The 21,972-nt window shown below is 35.4% G+C and overlaps 1 protein-coding gene across 3 annotated transcripts; it reads right to left on the bottom strand.

The window, feature by feature from the left end:
- Window positions 1-3,948: 3,948 nt before the first annotated feature.
- Window positions 3,949-21,506, bottom strand: LOC147396567 (uncharacterized). 3 transcript variants are annotated; one of them, XM_086451426.1, is made up of 12 exons: window positions 21,235-21,506; window positions 20,870-20,964; window positions 17,184-17,241; window positions 16,111-16,305; window positions 13,100-13,176; window positions 10,535-10,617; window positions 10,196-10,247; window positions 6,191-6,259; window positions 4,863-4,949; window positions 4,704-4,765; window positions 4,323-4,456; window positions 3,949-4,194 (listed from the first exon to the last, which is right to left on the bottom strand). In XM_086451426.1, the coding sequence occupies exons 1-12, from the start codon at window positions 21,350-21,352 to the stop codon at window positions 4,142-4,144; spliced, it is 1,083 nt and encodes a 360-aa protein (XP_086307552.1). In that variant the 5' UTR covers window positions 21,353-21,506; the 3' UTR covers window positions 3,949-4,141. The 3 variants fall into 3 exon arrangements, with proteins under 3 accessions (XP_086307552.1, XP_086307553.1, XP_086307551.1); XM_086451427.1 differs by having other exon boundaries at window positions 3,949-4,191; XM_086451425.1 differs by having other exon boundaries at window positions 3,949-4,456; window positions 21,235-21,504.
- Window positions 21,507-21,972: the final 466 nt, after the last annotated feature.

Below are 21,972 nucleotides of genomic sequence, written 5' to 3'. Positions count from 1 at the left end.
GATGTTTTCCTCCCTATCAATTAAAATAATGATCTCGGGGGGATTGAGAGTACCGGCATCTAGGGTTAATTTTTTAATAATAAAGGAAGGTGGTTGTGTAGTGAGTTGTGAAGCCCATGTGCATTTTTTTAGAGAACTTATCAATCCTTACATTGTCCAAAAATAAAATAAAGGAAAACTTAAATAAATAAACATTATAAGCATTCACCAAAATAAGGTAAAGCAAACAAAAGACGAAAGCACATTAGAAGGTGAGAAAACAAAGGAAATAAAAACACATTATAAAAATTAAAAAAACCAAATCGAAAAAGGGTTGGGTCCACTAATGTAAACTCCTTAGTGGAATCGCCAAGCTGTAGACATGAGATTTTCGAATTCGAATATCTCTCTTTCTTGGATATGGAGTTGCCACCATTTTTCTTAGATAATATGTGAATGGCCACCTAGAAAGTAGTTTTCGAAAAATTACTTTTCTTTCATAGTGACTCTCGTATGGATAAAGGTTATTGGTCCACCTAAGGTCTAGGAAAGAAGATCTATACTAGGGAATAAAGAAAGTGTGAGACACCTTAATCCCTCTACTATTGGCGGTAACTTCAAATTCGATCCATTTGAAAAAGAATAAAAAGTTGAAAAAATCTGATTTGTGCCCTCGAGTACAAGGGATTTTGATTTTGGTTTGAACCATTAAGGGCTTCTTTATTGAGGAAGGGGCCTTTCTATGATCCATACCTTTGAACATATTTGAAAAATGTAGGCTCTTCGGTTAGGAGCCCAATGCCTTAGTCTAGAAAATATTTTGTGATGGGTACATTAGTGTAGGGATTTTTAGAAAATATTTTTTTAAAGGATTTTTCAACCCCTACCCTTTCAATCGAATCGGAACCCAATCTACCTGAAGTAAGGGGTTTGCATCACATATTAGGGTTACTCTAGAAAAATAAAAATAAAAAAATAGAAGGGGAGAAGTAGAAGGGGGAAAGGTGGGAGAGGGAATTTCTTTCTTCTTATTTTATTTTAGTCATTCCTACCTTGTTCTTCTTCCTCTTGACCTTCAAGTGATGTGCTCGGTTGACTTAATCTTAATATGAGGAGGTATAACTTTTGATGGTTGAGAGTTGTAGGTGTAGTTGTTATGAGTGAGGGGATTGAGAGTTGAAAATGAATTTAGAGAGTCTGGGGCTTGATAGAAAGTTTAAGTCTTGGGGGGAAATTGTGGTGAGAATGGCGGGATTATAGGATTTTGGAAATGACATTTAAGGGTAGAATGGGGCGAAAAGGTGAAAAGGGGTAGAATGGTGTGGGGTTTATGAATAGAGTGTAGGTAATTTAAAGGTAGTATAAAGGTATTTGTGGAAGGGGGTGTAAATGAGTGTCTTATGATCTAAATGGATTTGATATTTTAACCAATTTGAGTTAAGTATTAGGTGAGTTAAATAAAGTGTGTTTTGATTAGAAGAGTGATTGTGTAAAAGGGTGGTTGTTGATTTTTTCAAATGGTGGAGGAGATAGTGACATGTGTCAAAGAAGTGTCGGGGGTGTATGTTATGTGAGTTGATTAGGTAGAAGGAGTGTGGGTGACTTGTGATGATGGGATTTAGAGAAAATGATGAGGGTACGTTATGACATAGGTGTGGGTAGGTTGACTTTTTAGATAAATGTGATGGAATTGGTAGATGAAATAGGGAGGTGGGTTGTAATAGTGACATATGTCCCATTTTGATGATCATTGATCTCTTATAGTAGATAAAATAGAAAAATGGGTTGTAGTGGTGACATGTGTTTCATTTTGATGATCATTGATCTCTTATGATGATTGGTTATGATCATTGGGCTTGGGTTGAGACTTAAGCTTATGTTTTGGGTTGGATTTTTAGGTCCAATGGGCTTAGGTGTTGGGTTGAGATTGATTGGGTCACGGTATGTGTATGATTGGGTTGGGTTGAGAGGTGAGGTAAAGATGGTAAGAAAAGGGGAAAGTTTCTTAATCTATAAGCAAAAGGGGCCCCTAGACCATTTATTTGAAATAAAACAAACTTTGTGAGGGTTTGGACTTTGAGGCCCATTCTAATTTTTAGGTATTTTTGAACATTTTGTGTTGAAGGCTCGTTCAAATTTGAGTGTCTACTGTGGGTACACCACTCGACCTTGCTCCTCGAGAATTCAATTTGTTTTTATAATTTCGTGTATTAAATCCTAGCAACAATCTAACCTATTCCAAAATTATTTAAGCTGGAATTGAGGAAAACCAATACCGGTATTAGTGTTGAATAGAAATCTAAATGAGGCATGGCCAAGAGTTAAGGCATAGGGTTTTGATCCCACAACTCGGAGGTTTGCATTCTCCGTCTTCAATATCTAGTAAAATATTTGATTCCCCCAAATAATTCATCTTCAACCCCTAGGGTAAATTAGTTTTGTTCTCTCGTCTATAACCTTAAGCTTTATCTCCTTCAACTTTCAAATGTGAAGAACAATTTAAGGTTTTTGGAGAGTAGAGAAGGCAATGGATATTTGAATATAAAACTCAAGAATTTTCAACAGCATAGTCACAAAATTCTCCCTTATAAAAAAAAATCGCAAAATTCTCCAAATAAGGGGCTAACTAATTTAGTCGGTAAATTGATGAATTAATAAGTAATTTATTGATTAATCACCGACTATAATAATACTTTCACACTTCACCTTTAACATTTTATTTTCTTCGACATTCAAACCCACCAGGGGTTAGTTGAGCTAGCGAGACTAACTAGGTGTGCTCCCCAGCTTATGACTTTGAATCTCTATATACTCTTCTACCAAAAAAGTGGCTATTTACCTATTGTACACATGTCAGGTAAGATGGTACGTGCGGCCCATGAAAAAAAAAAAAAAAAAACCTTATAAATTAGGGCATTTTAGAGAATTTGAAGATAATGGTTTTGGTAAGAAACCAAAAAAAAAATGTAATTTTCATCCTCAAATTTTAGGAAACTCATCCGAATTTAACCAAATTGAACTCTTATTGAATAATTAGTGAATCTGAAGTTCTGGACTTGGTAATTATATTCTACGATTGAAAAGAGTGGAAGAACAAAATACAATCAGCTGAGATACAACAAGGAGCAGATCAACTTTTTGAGTACTCAGTAATGGGTAAGAGTAGGGCTGCAACCTGAGCAGGTTGGAAGGTAAACTCAGGTTCAACTCAAGTGGCAGAGCCATGAACCCTAGCTGCACCTACGTGGGCGGGTTGGCCTCATTGAACAAGCCTTTTTTTTTATATAATTATTATTAATAAAGAATGTTATATCTTATATAAGAAATAATTAAAAAACTATTTTAAAAATTTATAATTAATATATAAAAAAATAAGATCGGGTTGAGTTACTCTTACCCAGCCTCAACTCTTGTTTCACATAACTCGGCCCATGCTCACCCATCAATTAGGTAGAACCCGGGTTGAGCTTGGGCCAGCCGACCCAAGTTGAACCCCTCAGAGCAATATTCACGATTTTATTGTTAATAACCAGGAGGAAAGAAAAAGAAGTGCTGTATAAAATGGGTTGGACCACAGTCGGATCTAAATGTATCAATATTCAGATCCAGATTCCTTTGTACCCATTTGGTTCTTTATCTAACTAAAATGCCATATCCAACGTGATACACGCCGAGTTGGGTAGGTTTATATTACCATTATATTCTTTCATTTTATAAGAATCCATGTGGTATTTGAAAAAAATTTAAAAACATATATAGTTTTCAAAGCCATTTTTATATTAGGATACTGACAGATCTATGGGTAGACCCATATCCAACCCAGTAAACCACATTTGACCATTTCTTGATTCGGGTTTACTCCATGGATCCATAATGCTTCACTCGGATTTGAGGTCAAGTCCAAATCCATTTTATGCCCTCTCTAACCTAACAAACAATTATAACAAGCTTTTCATTACAACCATCACATGTTTCAGAAATGCTAAACGTTTTTATTACTAAATATAGTCATTAAAAGGCATGAGGACATGTTTATTTCACCCAATTGGAATTACTGATTTCCTAGATTTGCATGTTTTTCTTTGAAAAAAATAAAATTATACTGATGAGGAACGAGTGCTTTACCGCCGCAATTGCTTCCCACAGCGACAATGCTTCTACTTCATTGCTCAGAGTCGGAGCAAATGAGAACGTAACAAGGTCCCTCCACTGCTGCTACAAAAGAGAATTTTTGTTTTGTTCAAGATAACTGCTCTTGTGCATCTTTTACAATGTTCTTTGCTATTTACTAGTGGCAACCATTGGTGCAAAAACTGTGGAAGCAGAGGAGTCATGTTTACCACCTCCTGTCTTTGAGCTCCCAGCTGTAGACCCTTGACCTTGATCTCTGAAACCAGCTTCCTCATCCCTCTCCTTGCTTTGCTCGGAAGGATCCTCGGAAACCTGAGCCTTAGTTTCGTCCTGTTCTTTTGCACCCCTAGAGAAAAATGAATCACAAAGAAAGTGAACAAGTTAAAACTTAAACATTCGATATTCCGGGATCAATGTTTCATTCCAATCTCAGTCGAGATATTCCAAGATAGTATGAAACTTGACCCCAATTAGATGAGCAAAAAATATCAACTTTTGAGCAGACCCAAAAAAAATTATGCTTATAAGTCCAGGAAAATATGTGAAACTAATTGTCAAGATAACTTTGATCAAGTGGCAGAAATAGAGAATACCCAGAATAAATAAAGAGCCCAACAGCAACAGCAGCAAAAGCTATGAAGTACATCCAGTCAACCTGAAGAGAATGTGTTTTACAGATATAATTTCACAACATTAAGGTCAAAACCTTATTAAAAAAAGATGGCTAATATGGTCTAATTAAGCTCCCAAACCTTCTCGTGATATGCAAAGATGCGAATCAAGACGGCCCACATGTCTGAGGTAAGCAGAGAGAGGTTTAGCATGGTGGATCCACTGATCTGCATGGAGGAAAAGGAAATTGCAGAAGAAATTATACTGTGTTGTTAGGTTTCTGGTCTCATAGTTCAGAAGGCATTTTGTGGCCTAAAATGGATCTTCTAAAATGGAAGACATTCATTTCCCGCACCATTCAAGATTTTTAAACTCTGGAAAAAAATTGAGATTTTTTATTTTAAGTAATTTCAAAACAAAACAAAAAATCCATTTGATCGAGTCCAATACACTTTTTTTCAGATAATTAACCAAATCATCATGAAGATCTTGTTTCAAAATTCAGATAGCACAAAAAAGGGGATTTAAAAACTTGACTCCATTCAACTGTTGGGCCAGACTTTGGGTTGGCAATAGAACAGAACTCAAACAGTATCAATTACCTATCGACCTACTATGTTCAGCATTGACTTGGAAAATCCCATTACAACAAAGGTGGTAGGGAAAGCAAAGATTTCGTCTTAGATCAAATATGTTAGCTTCGTTTGTTTTTCCTCTCCATTTTTTATCCTTCAGATAAGATAACAATCACAAACTCTTGGCCTCATGGGAGGTCCATATCCCAAAGGGAAAGTAATTACAAAGCACCAAACAGGAATTACTAAGGTTCTGTATTATTGCACATGGAAAATAGGTTGGAAAATGAATTCCATTGAAATAAGATTTTTAGTTATATGATTACATACTTTCCTGGATTCAATTTTGCACCCAAAAGAAACTTCCACCCTGGGAGGGAAAATGTTTTCCCATCCCCAACTCATCTCCAATGACGCTCTCTCATGATTACCCCTGCCCCCAAAACTAAAAACCATAGTTTTAGGACTCTTGGATGTCCATTGATCCGACAACTCACAAATCAACTCAGACTAGTCAAATAAAAACATATTGATTTTACAATATTTTAAAAATTAATAAAATATATAAATTATATATAGCCGAATAATTTGATCGAGTTTTTAACCTGACTCCGTGCATTTTTGAGTTAATTTGGTGAGTTGGTTGCATTGAGTTTTGGGGCTGGTCACCATAAAGTCCATTTAGTCGAGTTGACGTGATCAAGTTTCGAGTCTCAACGAATTTTAAAACAAAAACAACTCACTTACATATATCTTCCTCGGTGCAATCAAACGGTAGAAATCATTTTCCCACAGAATTCACTTTTCCATGACCATTTTCCTATGGAATTCACATTCCTTTGAAAAAAAATTATCTGCAATCGTACAGAGGCTAAATGACTTCCTATGCATACCTTAAGCAAGATTGGAACAAATGAGTAAAACAGGAACATTGCTGCTGCGAATCCAATAAAGGGAAGCACCTGAATTCAAATACAAAGAGAAAGAAAGACTGAAACATTAAATCCTAACTTGAAGGAATCTTCAAAGATTTAATGGCATAAGAATTGAAGGTAAACAATACATGGTCTTACTGGAAAATGTAGACTGAAACCAAATCCTCCCAAAACTCCAACTAGAACCAGTTACATATAACAGAGTATGTAGTAACGTTAGAGTAAGATACTTGAGACAATGTGGCCTCTGAAAGGAATGTGGTTTATGCAAATCACTTCATAAGTGTATAGTTATTTCTCTTTTTGTTTTTAACCTTGAGCCATTGTTTTTCTTATATGTTTGTGTTTGCCTTCAAGGCATGTTGTGAATGAGCCCAAATGAGTTAGAACTTAGAAGAACACATATTACCTCAACTCCATCAGTTATATGGCTGCATTAGATTAAATTGACCTCACAGCTTACTGTTGTATAAATGTTTGCAATTTGGAATGAACAAAACTAGTTTCCTAAACACTGACTATTTCAGACTTTAAGATAATTTTAAGGAAAACACCAAAGTAACTCCATTTACTTTGGTGCATATTATTCTGAGCCTCATCTAGAGAATATCCTTGACTCAAAACAGGGGAATGATGCCAACTTTTTTTTTTGAAAAGTATAATATATTGATAAAGAGAGAAGAAAGTACAAGGGGGCTGAGAAAGCCTCCAAAAGAGAAAGAAAGAAAACTTAAGCTACACTATTCACATAAAGATTGCCATCTAAAAACAAAATCATCAAAAGTTATCCCCACGAACTGAATGATCTGTTTAGACCACATGTATAACAGACCCAAAATCTCCAAGAAGCATGCATGAGAATTACTAGTCTTATTGTTGAACACTCTATTGTTTCTCTCCTTCCATACCCCCCAAGCAATAGCCGTCGGTAACATATTCCACAGGATCCTCTTTTTGGTGTGAAAAGCATTACTGGTCCACTCTACTAACAAAGAAGAGAACTCACGAGGGGGAACCCAGAAAACATGGAAAAGCTCGAGGAACTTTGACCAAATAATATACACAAAAGGACAGTGGAGTAAAATATGATTAACAGATTCCCCGTCTCTCAAGCATAGGGGACAACAATTAGGGGTGATCCATCCCCGCAAAATCAGATTATCCAACGTAAGAATCCTACCGAGGGACGCCAACCAAACAAAGAAAGATATTTTAGAGGGGACTAACCTTGACCAAATAATAGAAGTCGAAAGTGTTCGCTCTGTATTAGCAGTAAGCCACAAGTAGAAGGATCTGACTGAGAATCTCGAGTCCTTAGCCCTTATCCACTCCCATTTATCCTGTTCGCTTTCGTTGATGTGAAATGTATGCAGAAGATCAAGGAAAGATGTCACTTCGGTTAGCTCCCAGTCATTAAAGTTCCTTCTGAACCCCAAATCCCAAGTAGGACCAGACTCATTGCCAATCAAACACTGCTGGATAGAACAGTTCTTCTTAATAGAACAAGCGTACAAAGATGGATATTGAGAAGCCAGAGGCAAGGTGCCACACCAAATATCCTCCCAAAATCTAATTTTGTCTCCCATACCTGCTTTGAACCTAATCCCTTTTCGAAAATCCTCGCTTACCTTAAGAATCCCTTTCCAAACACTACAATGGGGACGGTTCATGGGACAACAATTGACAAAATCTATGACAATGGTTTTTTGTAAACCACTTTTGATGGGGTTAGAAGTTTCCGAATGAGCTGAATTTTGGTGAGGATAATCTCTATGGTGAGGAGATCATCCTCACCAAAAATCAGCCCATTCCAAAACTTCTAACCCCAATTTACAAGAAGAAGAATTGTGAACCGTCGATTTTTTTGTAAATCACTTTTGATGGGGTTACAAGTTTCAGAATGAGCTGATTTTTGGTGAGGACGATCTCTACTGTGAGGAGATCATCCTCACTAAAAATCAGCCCATTTTGGAATTTCTAACCCATATAAGACAAAAACCATTGTCATAGATATTGTCACAATTGTTGTCCCATGAAACTGCCCCCTATATATAATAAAACACAACTATAGGGCCCACTTTTGCGGGAGACAAACTTCCATCCAGCTAGGATAAACATCCCCTCCAACAACAGTTTTTGTGAGGCCCACTTTGTTGTTTTTCCTCTTCACCCCACTAACTTTACTACATTTCCTCTTTTACTCATTTAACCCACGTTATTGTTTTTCATCTCTTATCCCTTAACCTCAAAAAATTTAATAATACCTCCGACTTTATTTTTTTTCCGTTTTTACCACCCTTAATCCCAAAGGGGATGCGGCGAACTCTATTATAAATATAAAGCAATCCTATTCGTCTAACAATTATGATGTGAACAAGCTTTTTTTTTTTTTTCTTGTTTATTAGGCAGTCAGAATTCATAAGAAAGCACACTTCGTACGGTATCAATTTATTAATTTGGTCTACTAAAAGTCCTATAGTACCTGAACTTATCCATACTTCTCTGGTATACAAAACATACAGTACAAGAATCTTAGGGGAAAAAGCAGTTAAGGGAAAAGATAAGTCAAAGAGAGATGTGGTGATGGGTCAACATAGTAGAGATCATCAATTATCAGCTGTTTCACGATCCTTTATCACTGTTGAAATCAGCGTTGTTGACACAATGAGACTTCAGAGCTATCAAATCTCTTTTTTTTTATATTCTTTTCTCCACTAAAATTCTTTTGACCAAATCTTCATAGAGAAAAACAGAAATTTTTACTGCATGGCACATTTGGTATCTAAAACTGAACCTTCCAATTAGATCATCCCACTTATTAGCCAACATCACCTCTAGATCCAGATTATCTGTCCAAGAGAACTCTTTTTGACAGTCAAAACATAAGATAGGAACTACTGTAAATCTGATCTGTATCCGAGATGACATGATCAAGGAAAAACATGGTCTATAACTTACTCAAACAATCATACTATTCAATGAAATAACACAATTGGGAAAGTAGATAACCCAGTGGTTGATCCTTTGGTTCATTGGTCCATATGACTTAGTTCAGAATCAGTCATTCCATCATTTTAAGTTTCTACCAACAATATAGTGCAATTGTTTTCATATGCATGGTCTCAAGTTCATCTCAACTTCATCAAACAAGACAATATAATAACACTCAGACCTCTATCTGTGAGCGTTTCTGAATTTCGTTCTGCCAAGACCTATTTTATTTTGTAATTCTTGTCATACAGGATTTTCATCAACAAATCTTAGGAGATGGGGTTTGTAGATACAATTATACGACAATATACTCAAATAATGTTCAAGAAAAGAAGTTTAATTCCACACAGAAGCAAGGCTTTTAATGGATTGTATAGCGGGATGGCCTATCAGCATACACCAATGATCACAAACTAGAGCACAAATGAATGAAATAATGTTATATTTTCCATTATAAGATTCTGATAAAAAATAGAGTAATAATCTAGATTAGATATTAATATTTGTTGCAAACGGAAATACAAAAAGAGTAAGTTTAGTTAAGAAATAAAAATTGAGAAACTGTCACATTAGAATCTGGTAGTGTGTCAAAATCTTAATATGTCGGCGCAGACACTATAACCATTTAGAAGAGCACAGTAACTTGCACAATATGGTTGCTGGACCAGAAATTTGTGACTGCCAGGCCCATGATTCAGTACATGCATGATGTATGTGCACTAAAGCAGATACAAAGACTGTCGGCGTGTGTAATTGCAACTTTTCATAGTAATTCCTACAAAAAAAAAATGGCCACTCAATTGTGTTTTAGTACATTTCTGACCTTTTGGTTGGCTGTGTGGATTCAAGAAGTTTAGAATAGTACTAGTTAGCATTTTTCAAATACTTATGGCAGTTCCCCAGCTTTCCCCAAAACATTCATGAGTTTCTACATGCATAATTATTGTCTGAAGTGAAGGGAAGGAGACTTACTGCCCCAGCTGACCAGTGAATAGATTGGAGTTCCTGACGCTCAAGTATGCTTCTAAGGAAATTATTAAGGGATTATATAATTGCATAAATAGTAAGCAGTCTATAATTGTGATTGCATACTTTCAGCGGATGATGGTATCAAAAGCTCCGGAGCTATAAATATTGTATGGCACAGAATTGTTTAAAAACAATGAATATTGTGAAGTCAATACATGTTAGATCTAATCAGTTAGCTCATCAATCTAATAAGAGGTCAAACCTTAGTTTTCAACTTTCTAAACATAAATGTCATAATATAAAATTGAAAAGATTCAGGAATCACTATCAATTCAAGGATACATTTGGCATGCACTGACAACAGCTCCAAATATGCCCAACATTGCCATTAGCTCAACTCTGTCCGCATTTTTCACCAAAAACTCCTGCATAAAGACAGAAAAACTCGGTCAATTGACAACAATAATATAAAGCTTTCTAAAATAGGAATCTACTTACTAATTCCTAACTATTGTAAGCACTAATAACCCAGATACACCCATGGTTCAAAGTTCTGTGCCGTTTTAGAATGTTTCAGTGAAACATCCCAGTTTTGGCCAAGATCAAAACAGAAAATTGATCCCTAAACATTGAATGCTTCGAAATGTTTCAGTCAAGACCCTTTCATTTTTTCTCCTGAACAAGGCATTGCATTGAAACGAGATTTTAGACCTAGCACACACCAGCTTCCAATTCACTAGAAATTCTAACTAAACACAACTTACAAATTGTCCCAACTCTAATACGCTTCCACAATCTCAACTCTTCAAAAAATTAAAAACTCAATTCTTTTCCTTCCTACAAAAAAGAACCAACACCACCTCTATCAATGGAATGGAGATGCCATTGAAACTAACTAATCATGTGATGCCGGTTCAAGACCAACTGTAAATACTCAATATATAGGTGTACAGTATTGATAACAATGAACCCTAACAAGCAGGATTCTTGAATCTGATAGTATATTTGTATTGTGAAAAACTAAGTAATTTACACAACAATGGACTATATAATGGGATATAGTATGAGCTGATTCATATTGACATGGGCAAGAGTACCGTGATCTAGCATTTGCTACATACAAATTTTTTAAGGTAGAATTCATATTTATGGCAAATACTAATTTCCTCAAGCAACGACAGAAAAGGAGGAAATCTACTAGTATCAAATTGGAACATTGTGATGTCAGAGAATCCATAGTGTGTTGACACAGAGATGGTTCAAAGTTTCGTTCTATTTTGGAATGTTTGGCAGAAGATAATGGTTTTTTCGATGTACTAGAATGAAACACAGTAAAATTTAAGTATCGCAATGTTTTGGTAAGCGAAGAGAAACATATAGGTATATGTATAGAAAATATCTTTTACTAGTTCAAAAGTTTCAGGCTTCAAAATGTTTAGAATCTTCCTGAATGCAATGTTTCGATGCTGAACTAACCATCAATTTATATATCTATATATATATATATATATATATATATTTGTTAATTCTAAAATTCATTTAATTAAATAACAACATCATAAAAGAATCAAATCCAATGTTTTGAGATTCCTATGTTCGTTTTAGAATGTTTCTAACGCACAAAGATGTGAAAAATGGGACTTTTAAATTCTACATTTCATTTGAACACTTTAAAGGGTTTTATATATTTATTTATGATTAAAAACTAAAATTTAATGAATTAAAGTGAATGTAATGGAATGTTTTGGAACATTCAGAATGTTTCGGTTCCGTTTCGATTTTTGAAAAAAAACCAAGACAACGGAACAATAAGAGATTTTAAACCTTAGGCACAGATGCTCCCCTCATTTAGAATGATCCATGTAAATAGCTTGTCACAAACTTTGCAAACGTATTGTCAGTCTTGAAAGTCTTTTTACATATAAGACATCAATTGTGTAACCTATATTATTACCACCTCATGAAACATCAATTGCTTCTCTCCAACTTTTTGTTCCTCGGTGAATCTCTACAAAACGTTTCCAGGGAGAGTCTGGTAATTCACTTAAATTCCCCAGACCCAAATCCATCATTCTTGGTTTATCAGAACAACTTTCAGCATACTAAATGGTATCTGCTATGCTCCTGCTCTTTTACCATTCCTGAAGCCCCATGGATCTCTTCAAAATTGTCGGCAACAAGAAAAGAATTTGAAAGAGTGGCAGATTTTATGCCAGAAGACTTGGAAGCAATGACCTGACTGTTGTTGTTTTCCTTCTTCCTTCCATATAAATAGAATATAGAAATATATAATTCTTCAGAAGTGATGTGCACCACCACATTCAAGTGGAAATGGAAAAGTCTGCACATTGGGTCTGTGCAACATAATTTTTCTTATAAGAGAGTAACATCTTTAGGTTAAGACTTCAGCACTGGCAAAGTTTTTTAAGCAACTAGTAAGTCCGCATATCAAACTGTAGCACCTCATAATAGTTGAAGCTCAAAACCGAGTGATGTTAGCACATTAATTGTAATGTGTCATGCAAAAGACTACCATCTTAATGGTCTTCATCCACAGTAATATATTGAATCCAATGCCCGATCCATGGGGGCAGACATTGGACCCAGCAAGGTCACAACGCCGAGTTGTTCAATTTCATTATTGTCGGGGCATTCAATTTACTCAACTTGAAAGTGCGACAATTTAACTTCTACAAACCAACAAAATTTCCTATGTTACTCACGTAAAACACAAATTCTAAGTAATTTCCTTCTGTTGAAAGAATATCCACTTTTGCGCTAAATCCCATTAAAAATAAGAAAAGAAAGTTTGTCAAATGTTGGTAAGGTAAACATGTAGACATTTAATTTCAATAATGATAAAATATAAATTGATAAATTTGGTGAAAGAGTAATGATATATCATACCTCACTAACATTACTGACTGCATAAAGCATGGACCCACCAATTACAAGCAAATCTCCTTTAACAGGGTTGCTTCCTCCTATGAGGTATTAATAAAGGGTACAAAATCAGGAAATATAAATCAATGTATATAAGACAAAAATTGGAAAGAGAAAAAGCATCACATCTCTTATTAAGTATATTGAGGTTAATGCTTACAAGTTAAATCATAAGTAGCAGAAATTTAGAGGTGAGGTGAAGAGAAATCTAGTCTGTAGAGAAAAGTGATTGCAGCCAGATATTGGAGAAGAAATTTAGGATGGGATAGTGAGCAGGTCTACATATCCTAGGGGTGCAATGTGTGGGAAAGCATTTCAAATGTATTTCCCGAGTTTGAGAAGAGGATAAATTCCAAGTTGTCAAGGGTGATTGAGTTTGTTTTTGGAAGGATCAATTATGTGAGTCTTCACTTAGAGAAAAAATCCCTATTCTTTACTCAGTTTCTTGTGAAAGAAAACATAGCATGTAGTACTATGTGATATGTAATGGGGAGGATATCGGTTGTGATTTTGGCCTAAGGAAGTTGAATGATTGGGAAGTACATTGCCAACTTGTTGACTCATATAATCGGCTGTAATTCGTCCCCTAGGTTGTTGATTTTTTTTTTATAGGTATAGAGTTAGTGATTAGCAATGAAGTTGGGTCCAAGGGGGTTTGAACCTTGGATGTGGGAAGAACACTCCACAAGTCTTACCACTTAGCTAAGTTGGCACTTCCTCCCCTAGGTTGTTGATACGATACGGTCCAAGAATTGAGATAGTTAGCTTTTGATCCAATCAATTTTTGTACTTTGACATCATCTCCTTTGTTAGTTAATCTAGCTACTTTTGTTTGGGGATCCCAAAACACTTTCTTCATTTGGATAGCCCCTTTAGAAAAAATGCAAACCACTTGTCATTTGATTAGCACAAGGAAAAATATTATAGACTTTTGCATTGAACATATTAATGATATCCTCATCATTGTGAACTAGCCTGTGCCAATTGGACTTCTATTGTTTACTTCCTCAAGGTTAGCTGAATTTTCCAGTCACTTGAGCTCTTTAATTAGTATCACATCAATTGTTTTTCTTCTGGAAGACAACCAATTTGAGCAATTTGAACAATTTTTACCTTTCACAACTATTTGGAGCCTTCAAGAAACAGGGAAAAGGAAGGCATTTGATGGAAGAAAGGAAAGTGTCACTAATGGTATCCTCAACTTTAAAGGGCTATGTATAACTGATCTAAGTTGTCTAGCGCATGCAATGGGTTACTTGATTGGTACTTGTTTCATTTCTCTTGATAAAATCTAACATCATCATTGCCTACACCTTATCGAAATTATTGGGGTTGGGAACTTCAGTCCTAATTTGCCATCTAACTCTATCATGTACCATATCTTCATCCAAGGCATGTTCCATCACATCTTTTCTGACTACCTCCATCTGCATCATTTTCAATCATACTTTTGCCCTTTTAGAGCCCTCGACTTACACTAAAGTGCTCCTCACCAGTGCTATTACCGGTCTCCTTTACACATACCAAACCATCCCAAATGATTTCCCTTATTTTATCTCCTACTAGATCCATTCCAAAATTTCCTTAAATAGACACATGTCTAATTTGTCTGTCCTAGTATTGCCACACATCTAACTCAACATCCCCAATTCTACTAATTCTATAAACATGTTGCTTCTTTGACAACCCAACATACATCTCCACAAGTACAACTGATCTTATTATTGTCATGTTACATTTTTCCTTTAGTTTGATTGGTACACATTTATCACATAACACTCCAGAAGCACTCCTCCCCTTTATCCACCCAACACTAAGCAAGCACGTCAATTTTTAAAGGGAAACATGAACAACACATCAAAAGAAGCATCACGTGTCTCAAGCTCAACACCTAGAGATTCTTTTTCAAATTCCAAAAAACATGGCATTGCAGTTCAAAGACTCCTGGGAAAAATTTAGTAACCAGGTCCTCAAAAAATACAGCCAACAGCTTCTCCTAATCCAAGATTCTTCCTCTTCTGGAGCTTCTTTTAGGGATGAGATATTTGGTGTTTCTTTTATTTGGTACCACATCACATAATTTTATTAATTGGTGTGTTAGAAGTAAAAGTTGATATGGCCATAGAAGTTATTATGATAAGTGAGTGATGGTCTATGCACACTCTACGAAGCAGCACTGTAGCCACAGATTTACTCTGCAACTACACATCAAAACTCAATTAGTAAGCACCAAATATTTGAACCTTAGATATTTACAATCACAGACAAATAAAGTGAACACCGGGAAGAAACCCAGGAAAACAACATATAAGGAGAACCTAGATAATTACATGCAAATACCCTTCCAGCAACTTCAAACCTTGCATCATAACAATCAGACAATGATTTACAAAGAGTTGGAAATAGAAAAAAAAATCGTTATGTTTTTAAAAATACAGTGTGATATATCAATAAACCATAAAAAACAATAAATAAATATCAATATCATAATATGTATCAATGTCTTAGTATATTTTACGATGTATAGCAATAATTCCTAGTACTGGTATGTATCATACCCTTATGCATTTGTAGCAATAACATGAAGAAACTATGAATATCGTATAATGTGCAACAACATTTAAATAACATTTTCCTATGAATGTTAATTTATTGTTTAAGCCAAAAGAAGCTACAAATTTAAAAAACAAAGAAACTATACGACTTGCAAAGAATAGGATGCCCCCACTCCACCAAAAAAAAGAGACAAATGGAAAATCATTTGAATGCCCTTAGATCCAAGGACACCTAACTGAGAAATGCTAGATTTCTGCCCTTTCAACCACTGTATTACCGAATATGCAAAACCATTATCACCCACACCACAGTAAAGCCAGAAACAGGATAAATCATCTAACTATAAGGATAAAACAAGAAAAAAAGACAACCAAAAGAACTATTAATGAGGTGGTGCCACAAAAGAGAAAGTAGTTTACCTGCTCGATCACTTGCGTGGACATCTGAAAAGACCACCATAACAAGCCCAGCTACACAAACTGCGACACCAGTGAACTTTCTAAATCTGTATTTTGTCTTCAAGAAAACCCAAGTAAGAAATATAACACACGGTATTGACCAACAATCCAGCAGCATGACACTTGTCAGAGATGTATACTGATAGGCCTTCACAACTGTATAAAAAAAGATAATCAATTTCTTAAACAATGAATTTGAAAAAAAAAAAATTAAGAGAATATTATCGTATAACAATGGCTATTCATGTTGTAAACTAAATGCGTAGTTAATAACCATGATTTTAAAAATTACAAAAGAAAAAAGTTATTTCCTGGGTAAAAGGAAATATCATTAACCTCGGCAATTCGGAAAAACTAGTAACTCATTTGAAATCATTAACCTCAATAGTTCCAAAAAATAGCATCTGATTCAAAATCATTTACCTCGAGAGATCAGGGACAATAGCAACTGTTGCAAAAGTATTTCAGAAACTTGACAAATGTGAGCATTGGAGATGAAAATAGACACCAATATAATTTTCCATAATGATATAAAACCCTCCTAGCTGAACAATTCAAGGTTGAAAAACTCTTGGACCTAAAATCGTTCAAGTAATCAGTTTTGCAGCAAATAGATTTCTGAATTTTTTTCATTGCAAAAGAATGAAAAGATAAAGCATACAAAGACGGAAGGGGTTGGGAAGCCCAGCCTGAAAAACTATATGCCTAGAAAGCTGAATTGGTTTATGTACAATTAGGTCAGAAAATAGTAGTTTTTTAATGAAGGTCAGGAAGATTATCAAACAGAATGCATGGAGCTTCACAGAGGATGGAAGAACATATTTTTCATGCTAGATAGTTGCAACTCCTCTCACTAGTCAAGAATGAGTGAGAATTAAAAGCAGCCTGCTTTAAGACAATTGAAGAAACTCAACATGAGGGTATACACAAGCTTATTTAAAGTGCAGCAAAAAACTACAACACACTTGAAGGATGCTACTACAATACCTAGGAAGTATCTATGTGAAGAAGTTCGTTTACTAAGCCATACTTACCAAGAAAATTGGCCTCTACATCAACCAAGGCAAGCAGCAAATAGTAATACCATTTCGCCTGCAAGAAAGCCAAAAATGAAATCAGTAAAACGGCACAAGTAGAAAAATTGTAGTAGGCGAGATCCAACCAGTTATAGGTGCTCGATCAATGGCCCTTATTAGTAATATTTATTATGAGCCATATAAGAACAGGTTGAAAAGATCAGAACTATAAAAGGGAGATCAGAAAAACCAAAGGATGAGGGGATGATTTTGATGTAGTGGACAGAAAGAACAATTGTTAGCTTAAATGTCCATGTGTGGCCATTTTATGCTTGTTTTGAAGAATCCTTCAGGACCTACAATATCTATCTTTGCATATTTTGTGAAATTTTGTCCTTTTAGACCACAAAACTAGGTCCAAATATCAGCAGAGGGACTACCAAATCAGTGGTGAGATGACATCAAATTTTATAGTAACTAAAATTTGTGATCTATCGTGGCATTGTTGGGGTTTTATTAACTGACTTCTTAGTCTGAGGTTTGAGCAGTAGCAGTTTTAAACTTTTAGCAATACTAACTTTGAGTTAGAAACTATTATAATAGGCTTTATAAGAAGTGCCGAGTGAGGTCAGGGTCAATTATTTTCCTTTCTGTTATTGTTTTCTATGTAAGATCGCGGAAACTTAGGATCCGTATTTTTAAACCTAGAATTTTTTTCTGCTAAAATATTTTCCAAGAAAAATGTCATCAAAATAGCATGGAAAAAAGTGAAAAAACAATTTTTGATAGTTTTTACAAGACCAAAAAACACAAAGGAATACTTTTCAAAGAAAATACTTCATGGGAAGTTTTTCATGAAAAGGTATATTTTTCTGGGAATTTTTTTTGTAAGCAACCACATTGGTTAAACGAATCATGTTCTTCTATTCCACTATGTCTAGAGCCAAGACTTACGTTATTGAAAGTGAGTTCATATTTGTTTTCACTATCTCCATCCACATTTTTTTGGGTCTTACTTTCGCTCTTTAGAACTTCAACTTAAATATTTCTTCCAACAAGGACTATAATCGTCCTTTGTTGATCATGCCCAATCCGAGTTTTTATTAGTTTATCACCTATATTGGAGCTACTTCCACATTTTTTGGAATGCTTTTGTTTTTTTTTATTTTAGCTTTACTAGTGTTTCCATTCATCCATCCAAACATCCTCATAAATGCTATCCTAATTTTTTTTTTTTTTTATTGATAAGATAAAGAAAGGAGACAAAAACAAAAGGGGAGGTCGAGGTGACCCGCCCAAAAGATATCAAAAAACAAAAAAGAACCGCTAAGGTATTTCAATGCTACAAATGACCTCCCACCGAGACAAGATATCCTCGAAAAAGACCCTCTAAACTCTTCAAAGATTTTTGCACCAAAAGAAAAGAAGCATGAGAATAGATCTAATTAACTCGTGTGACGCCTTTGCCTTTCCTTGAAAAGTTCTAACATTTCTTTCTAACCAAAATCCCTAAAGGACAGCAAAAGGCGTTAAGCTCCAAACTAGCTTCTTAGCATGACGAAAACTCAATCCCAACTAAAGCCATTCCCCAAGGACTCCTCTAATAGAACCCGGAGCACAGCAATCCACCATGAACAAGGAGAAGACATGGTCCCACACCACCTTTGCAACCTCACAATGAACAAGTAAATGATTCACGGGCTCCTCACTTGACAAACACATACAACACCCGTTGGGGCCACAGAACCCCCTTCTCCTAAGAAGATCTTGCATTGGAATTCTTTGCCAAATTGCCGATCAAACAAAAATTTCCACCTTGGATGGCACCCTAGGACCCCAGACCACGACATGAGGGAAAGTCACATCTCTGCTACAACTTAAATCTTTATAGAATTCCTTACCGAGAATAACCCTTTATTATTGAGAGTCCAAAATCTCGCATCATCCACCTGAACATCTCCCAACACACTATCAAGGGAGCCCATCAACTCAGTAACCTCTGTCATCTCCAATCGTTCAACAATCTCCTTAGGCCCAAGTCCCACCCTATAGTCCCATTCTCCCGCACCTGACAACTTGAAATAGGGAGATTCTTTTTCGCAAAGAGCGTAAATAGAACAGGAAATCTCTCCCTCAAAGAGCTTCCCCCAGCTTGCAATGGTTCTTGACTGCCCAACATTCAGCTCCATAAAATGTAACTGATTTTATATCTTATAAAAATTTCCTTTCAATTTGATCGGTATACATATATAACATAGCACTCCATAAGAACACCTCTACTTTAACCATATAACATCTTTTTTAATCTCTCTATCCCTTATGTATAATAGACCTGAGATGAAAGTAGTCATTTCGGGGTCTAGACCATTAATTTTTGTACATTACTCCTCTTAGGTGTTAGCATTAAATCTGCGCTCCACATACTCATTCTTAGTTATGCTTATTCTACATCCCTTCAACTCTTAACATATCACTCCACAAGTCTTGTTTTGTATTACCCCTAGTCAAGTCTCATCAACTAATACTAAATCATCAGCAAATAATATACTTCATCTATAACTAGAGCAAACAAAATCAGAAATTCTCTGGTCTGAAGGTAAATAACAAATAGAAAAAAAATCCCAAAATTCCCGTTTGGTCTCACATCAAAGATCGTTTTGCCTATCCTGGGTTAGTTTTCCATTTGCCCAATGGCGGCGTACACCCTGAAATTGTTTTACACCCTATATTGTTTATCGAGCATTTATCCTGTCTTGGGCTTAGTCAATGTATTATTTGACTAAAGATTATATCTTGTCATGGGGTCACTCATTTGCGCATTATATTTTACAACTGATAATCATATAATCTTTATTTTTCTGCCTTGAGCATAAACAAAAACACTCCCTTGAATGCAAAAAAGAAGATGAACCCACGCCACAATGAAGTTTTAAAAACTTGATAGATCAAAATGCACATGAATTTGAAATTTGAACATTAAAAAAAAAAGGAAAAGATGGGATGACGAATCAATAAATGATGATGTGCTCTATATCTCAAATATCTTCAATGCAACAACAAAGATGGAACCTATCATTGTAAATATTACTAATTCAGTAACAGTATCCTTTGAAGGTTGTTTTGGCACACTTCTCATACTCCCCCCGTGAAATTGCACTTGACTTGAGTGCTCATCTTCCATGTATCTTAAACAATTTAAATATCATTAAATCACTTCATAGAAGGCAACAGAGTAGGAAAATAAAAGAATTGATGCCAGAACTCCAAACACAAAGGAACTGATTCAACATGTGCTCAGTAGATGATCTTTGAAGGAACATGTCTTATCTCAATTCGCTTATACCTTACACAAAAGGAACACTACTCTTTTAAGCCTTCCAAAAAATTCAAAGTTTAAGATTCCTATAGAGGTACATATTTAACATATAGAAAATGTCAAAATTTTAACTAAATTTATTTGCGCCTCTGTGGAGCGATGCCACGAGGAGGGCACAGACCCGACCTGTTCTAGTTGGTGGAGGAGAGGAAAGAGATTCAAGGCACGGTTAGGAGAGTCACCATTTCTATCCATGAATGTACCCTCGCTCACTGCCTTATTAGAGCAAGAGGAGTATCTCAAAACACAAAATACAATTTTTGTGTACCAGCACGAACCAATCCTAGATGATTAATTCAGGGAACTGACTACTATTCTAAATACTAACCTTGAGTTTACTCCCCCGATGAATCACCATGCTTCCATAGACGATCGCCAAGAGTACATAATTGGAGAAAGACTGCGACGTCGGGGCATTGATCCCTATAGAAAATAATTCAAGAATACAATATTAAGATTTCAATTTTGAAATAACTAAGACAATAATAAATGATTCAGGATCAATTTTATATACAGTATGAATCGATTCTCTCTCCAAAATCATTTAAACAATAATGTTTGTAAACTCAAATCGAAGAACAAACAAGTAATCAAAATATCAGGAAAATATATACAATATGAGTCGATTCTCTCTCCAAAATCAAGTAAACAAGAATGTTAATAAATTGAAATCGAATAACAAGAAAATTTTACCTCTCCTGGCGAGTTCTGAAGATGAAAATCCCGTCGAAGTTATCAAAAGGGATAGAAACTGCCCTAATCCGAGACCAATCAAAGTTTTTTTGTTCCAAAATCTCTCAAAACTCGCCATTCTATCTCACTTTCCCTATGAATTCCTAGGAACGGACACTAGAACTATAAATCTAAATCCACTATTTTTGTCTGTCACACAAAGTTGAGCTTTTATAGAGAGAGAAAGAGAGAGAACTTCCCTTGTCTTGAGTCTGGAGTTGAAACTAAGAGGGAGGGAGGTGAAATTCCCGCTCACATTAGCGACGTGTAGCCCCACTGAATAATTTATTATAATCAAATAAAGAGACGATGGTGAGGAGTTCGAGATGAAATGGGAATGTTTCCAGCCGTTGAATATATAAGACGACATAAGAGTTGACAATCCTGAAAGGTAAAGAATGATATACAATAAAACCAGGAAAGTGTTTGTATCCACGTCGGGAGAACATCCTTCTTGTATAATCTAAAGAGAGATTTACCGAATTATTGCATTTTTATTAAAAAACTCCCTTGAAATTCAGATAACTCTAAGGGAACTTTACTTTATCAAGTTTGTTACCTATCAAACCTTACTTTATCGAGTTTGTTACCTTTCAAACCCTAAACTGGGATCCCCGTCACAAAATTCAAATTTGTGATCTTATTTTTGTTACTTAACATACCTTGGAGTGTATTCAAGCCGCATCAATTTGAGGCATC

Source organism: Akebia trifoliata, chromosome 8 (assembly GCF_017979445.1).
Source record: "Akebia trifoliata isolate Shusen 1 chromosome 8, ASM1797944v1, whole genome shotgun sequence".
Lineage (NCBI taxonomy): Eukaryota > Viridiplantae > Streptophyta > Magnoliopsida > Ranunculales > Lardizabalaceae > Akebia > Akebia trifoliata.
Note: the sequence above shows the minus strand (reverse complement) of the source record. Positions and strands in the feature narration are given on the sequence as shown.

Coding starts and splice junctions, on each gene's coding strand:
- LOC147396567 (XM_086451425.1), bottom strand. CDS start 21,352: ATGGCGAGTTTTGAGAGATTTTGGAACAAAAAAACTTTGATTGGTCTC. Junction 10,618..13,099: donor CAGTCAGTAATGTTAGTGAG/GTATGATATATC, acceptor GTCTTTATGCAG/GAGTTTTTGGTGAAAAATGC. Junction 4,457..4,703: donor GGGCTCTTTATTTATTCTGG/GTATTCTCTATT, acceptor ATTTTTCTCTAG/GGGTGCAAAAGAACAGGACG.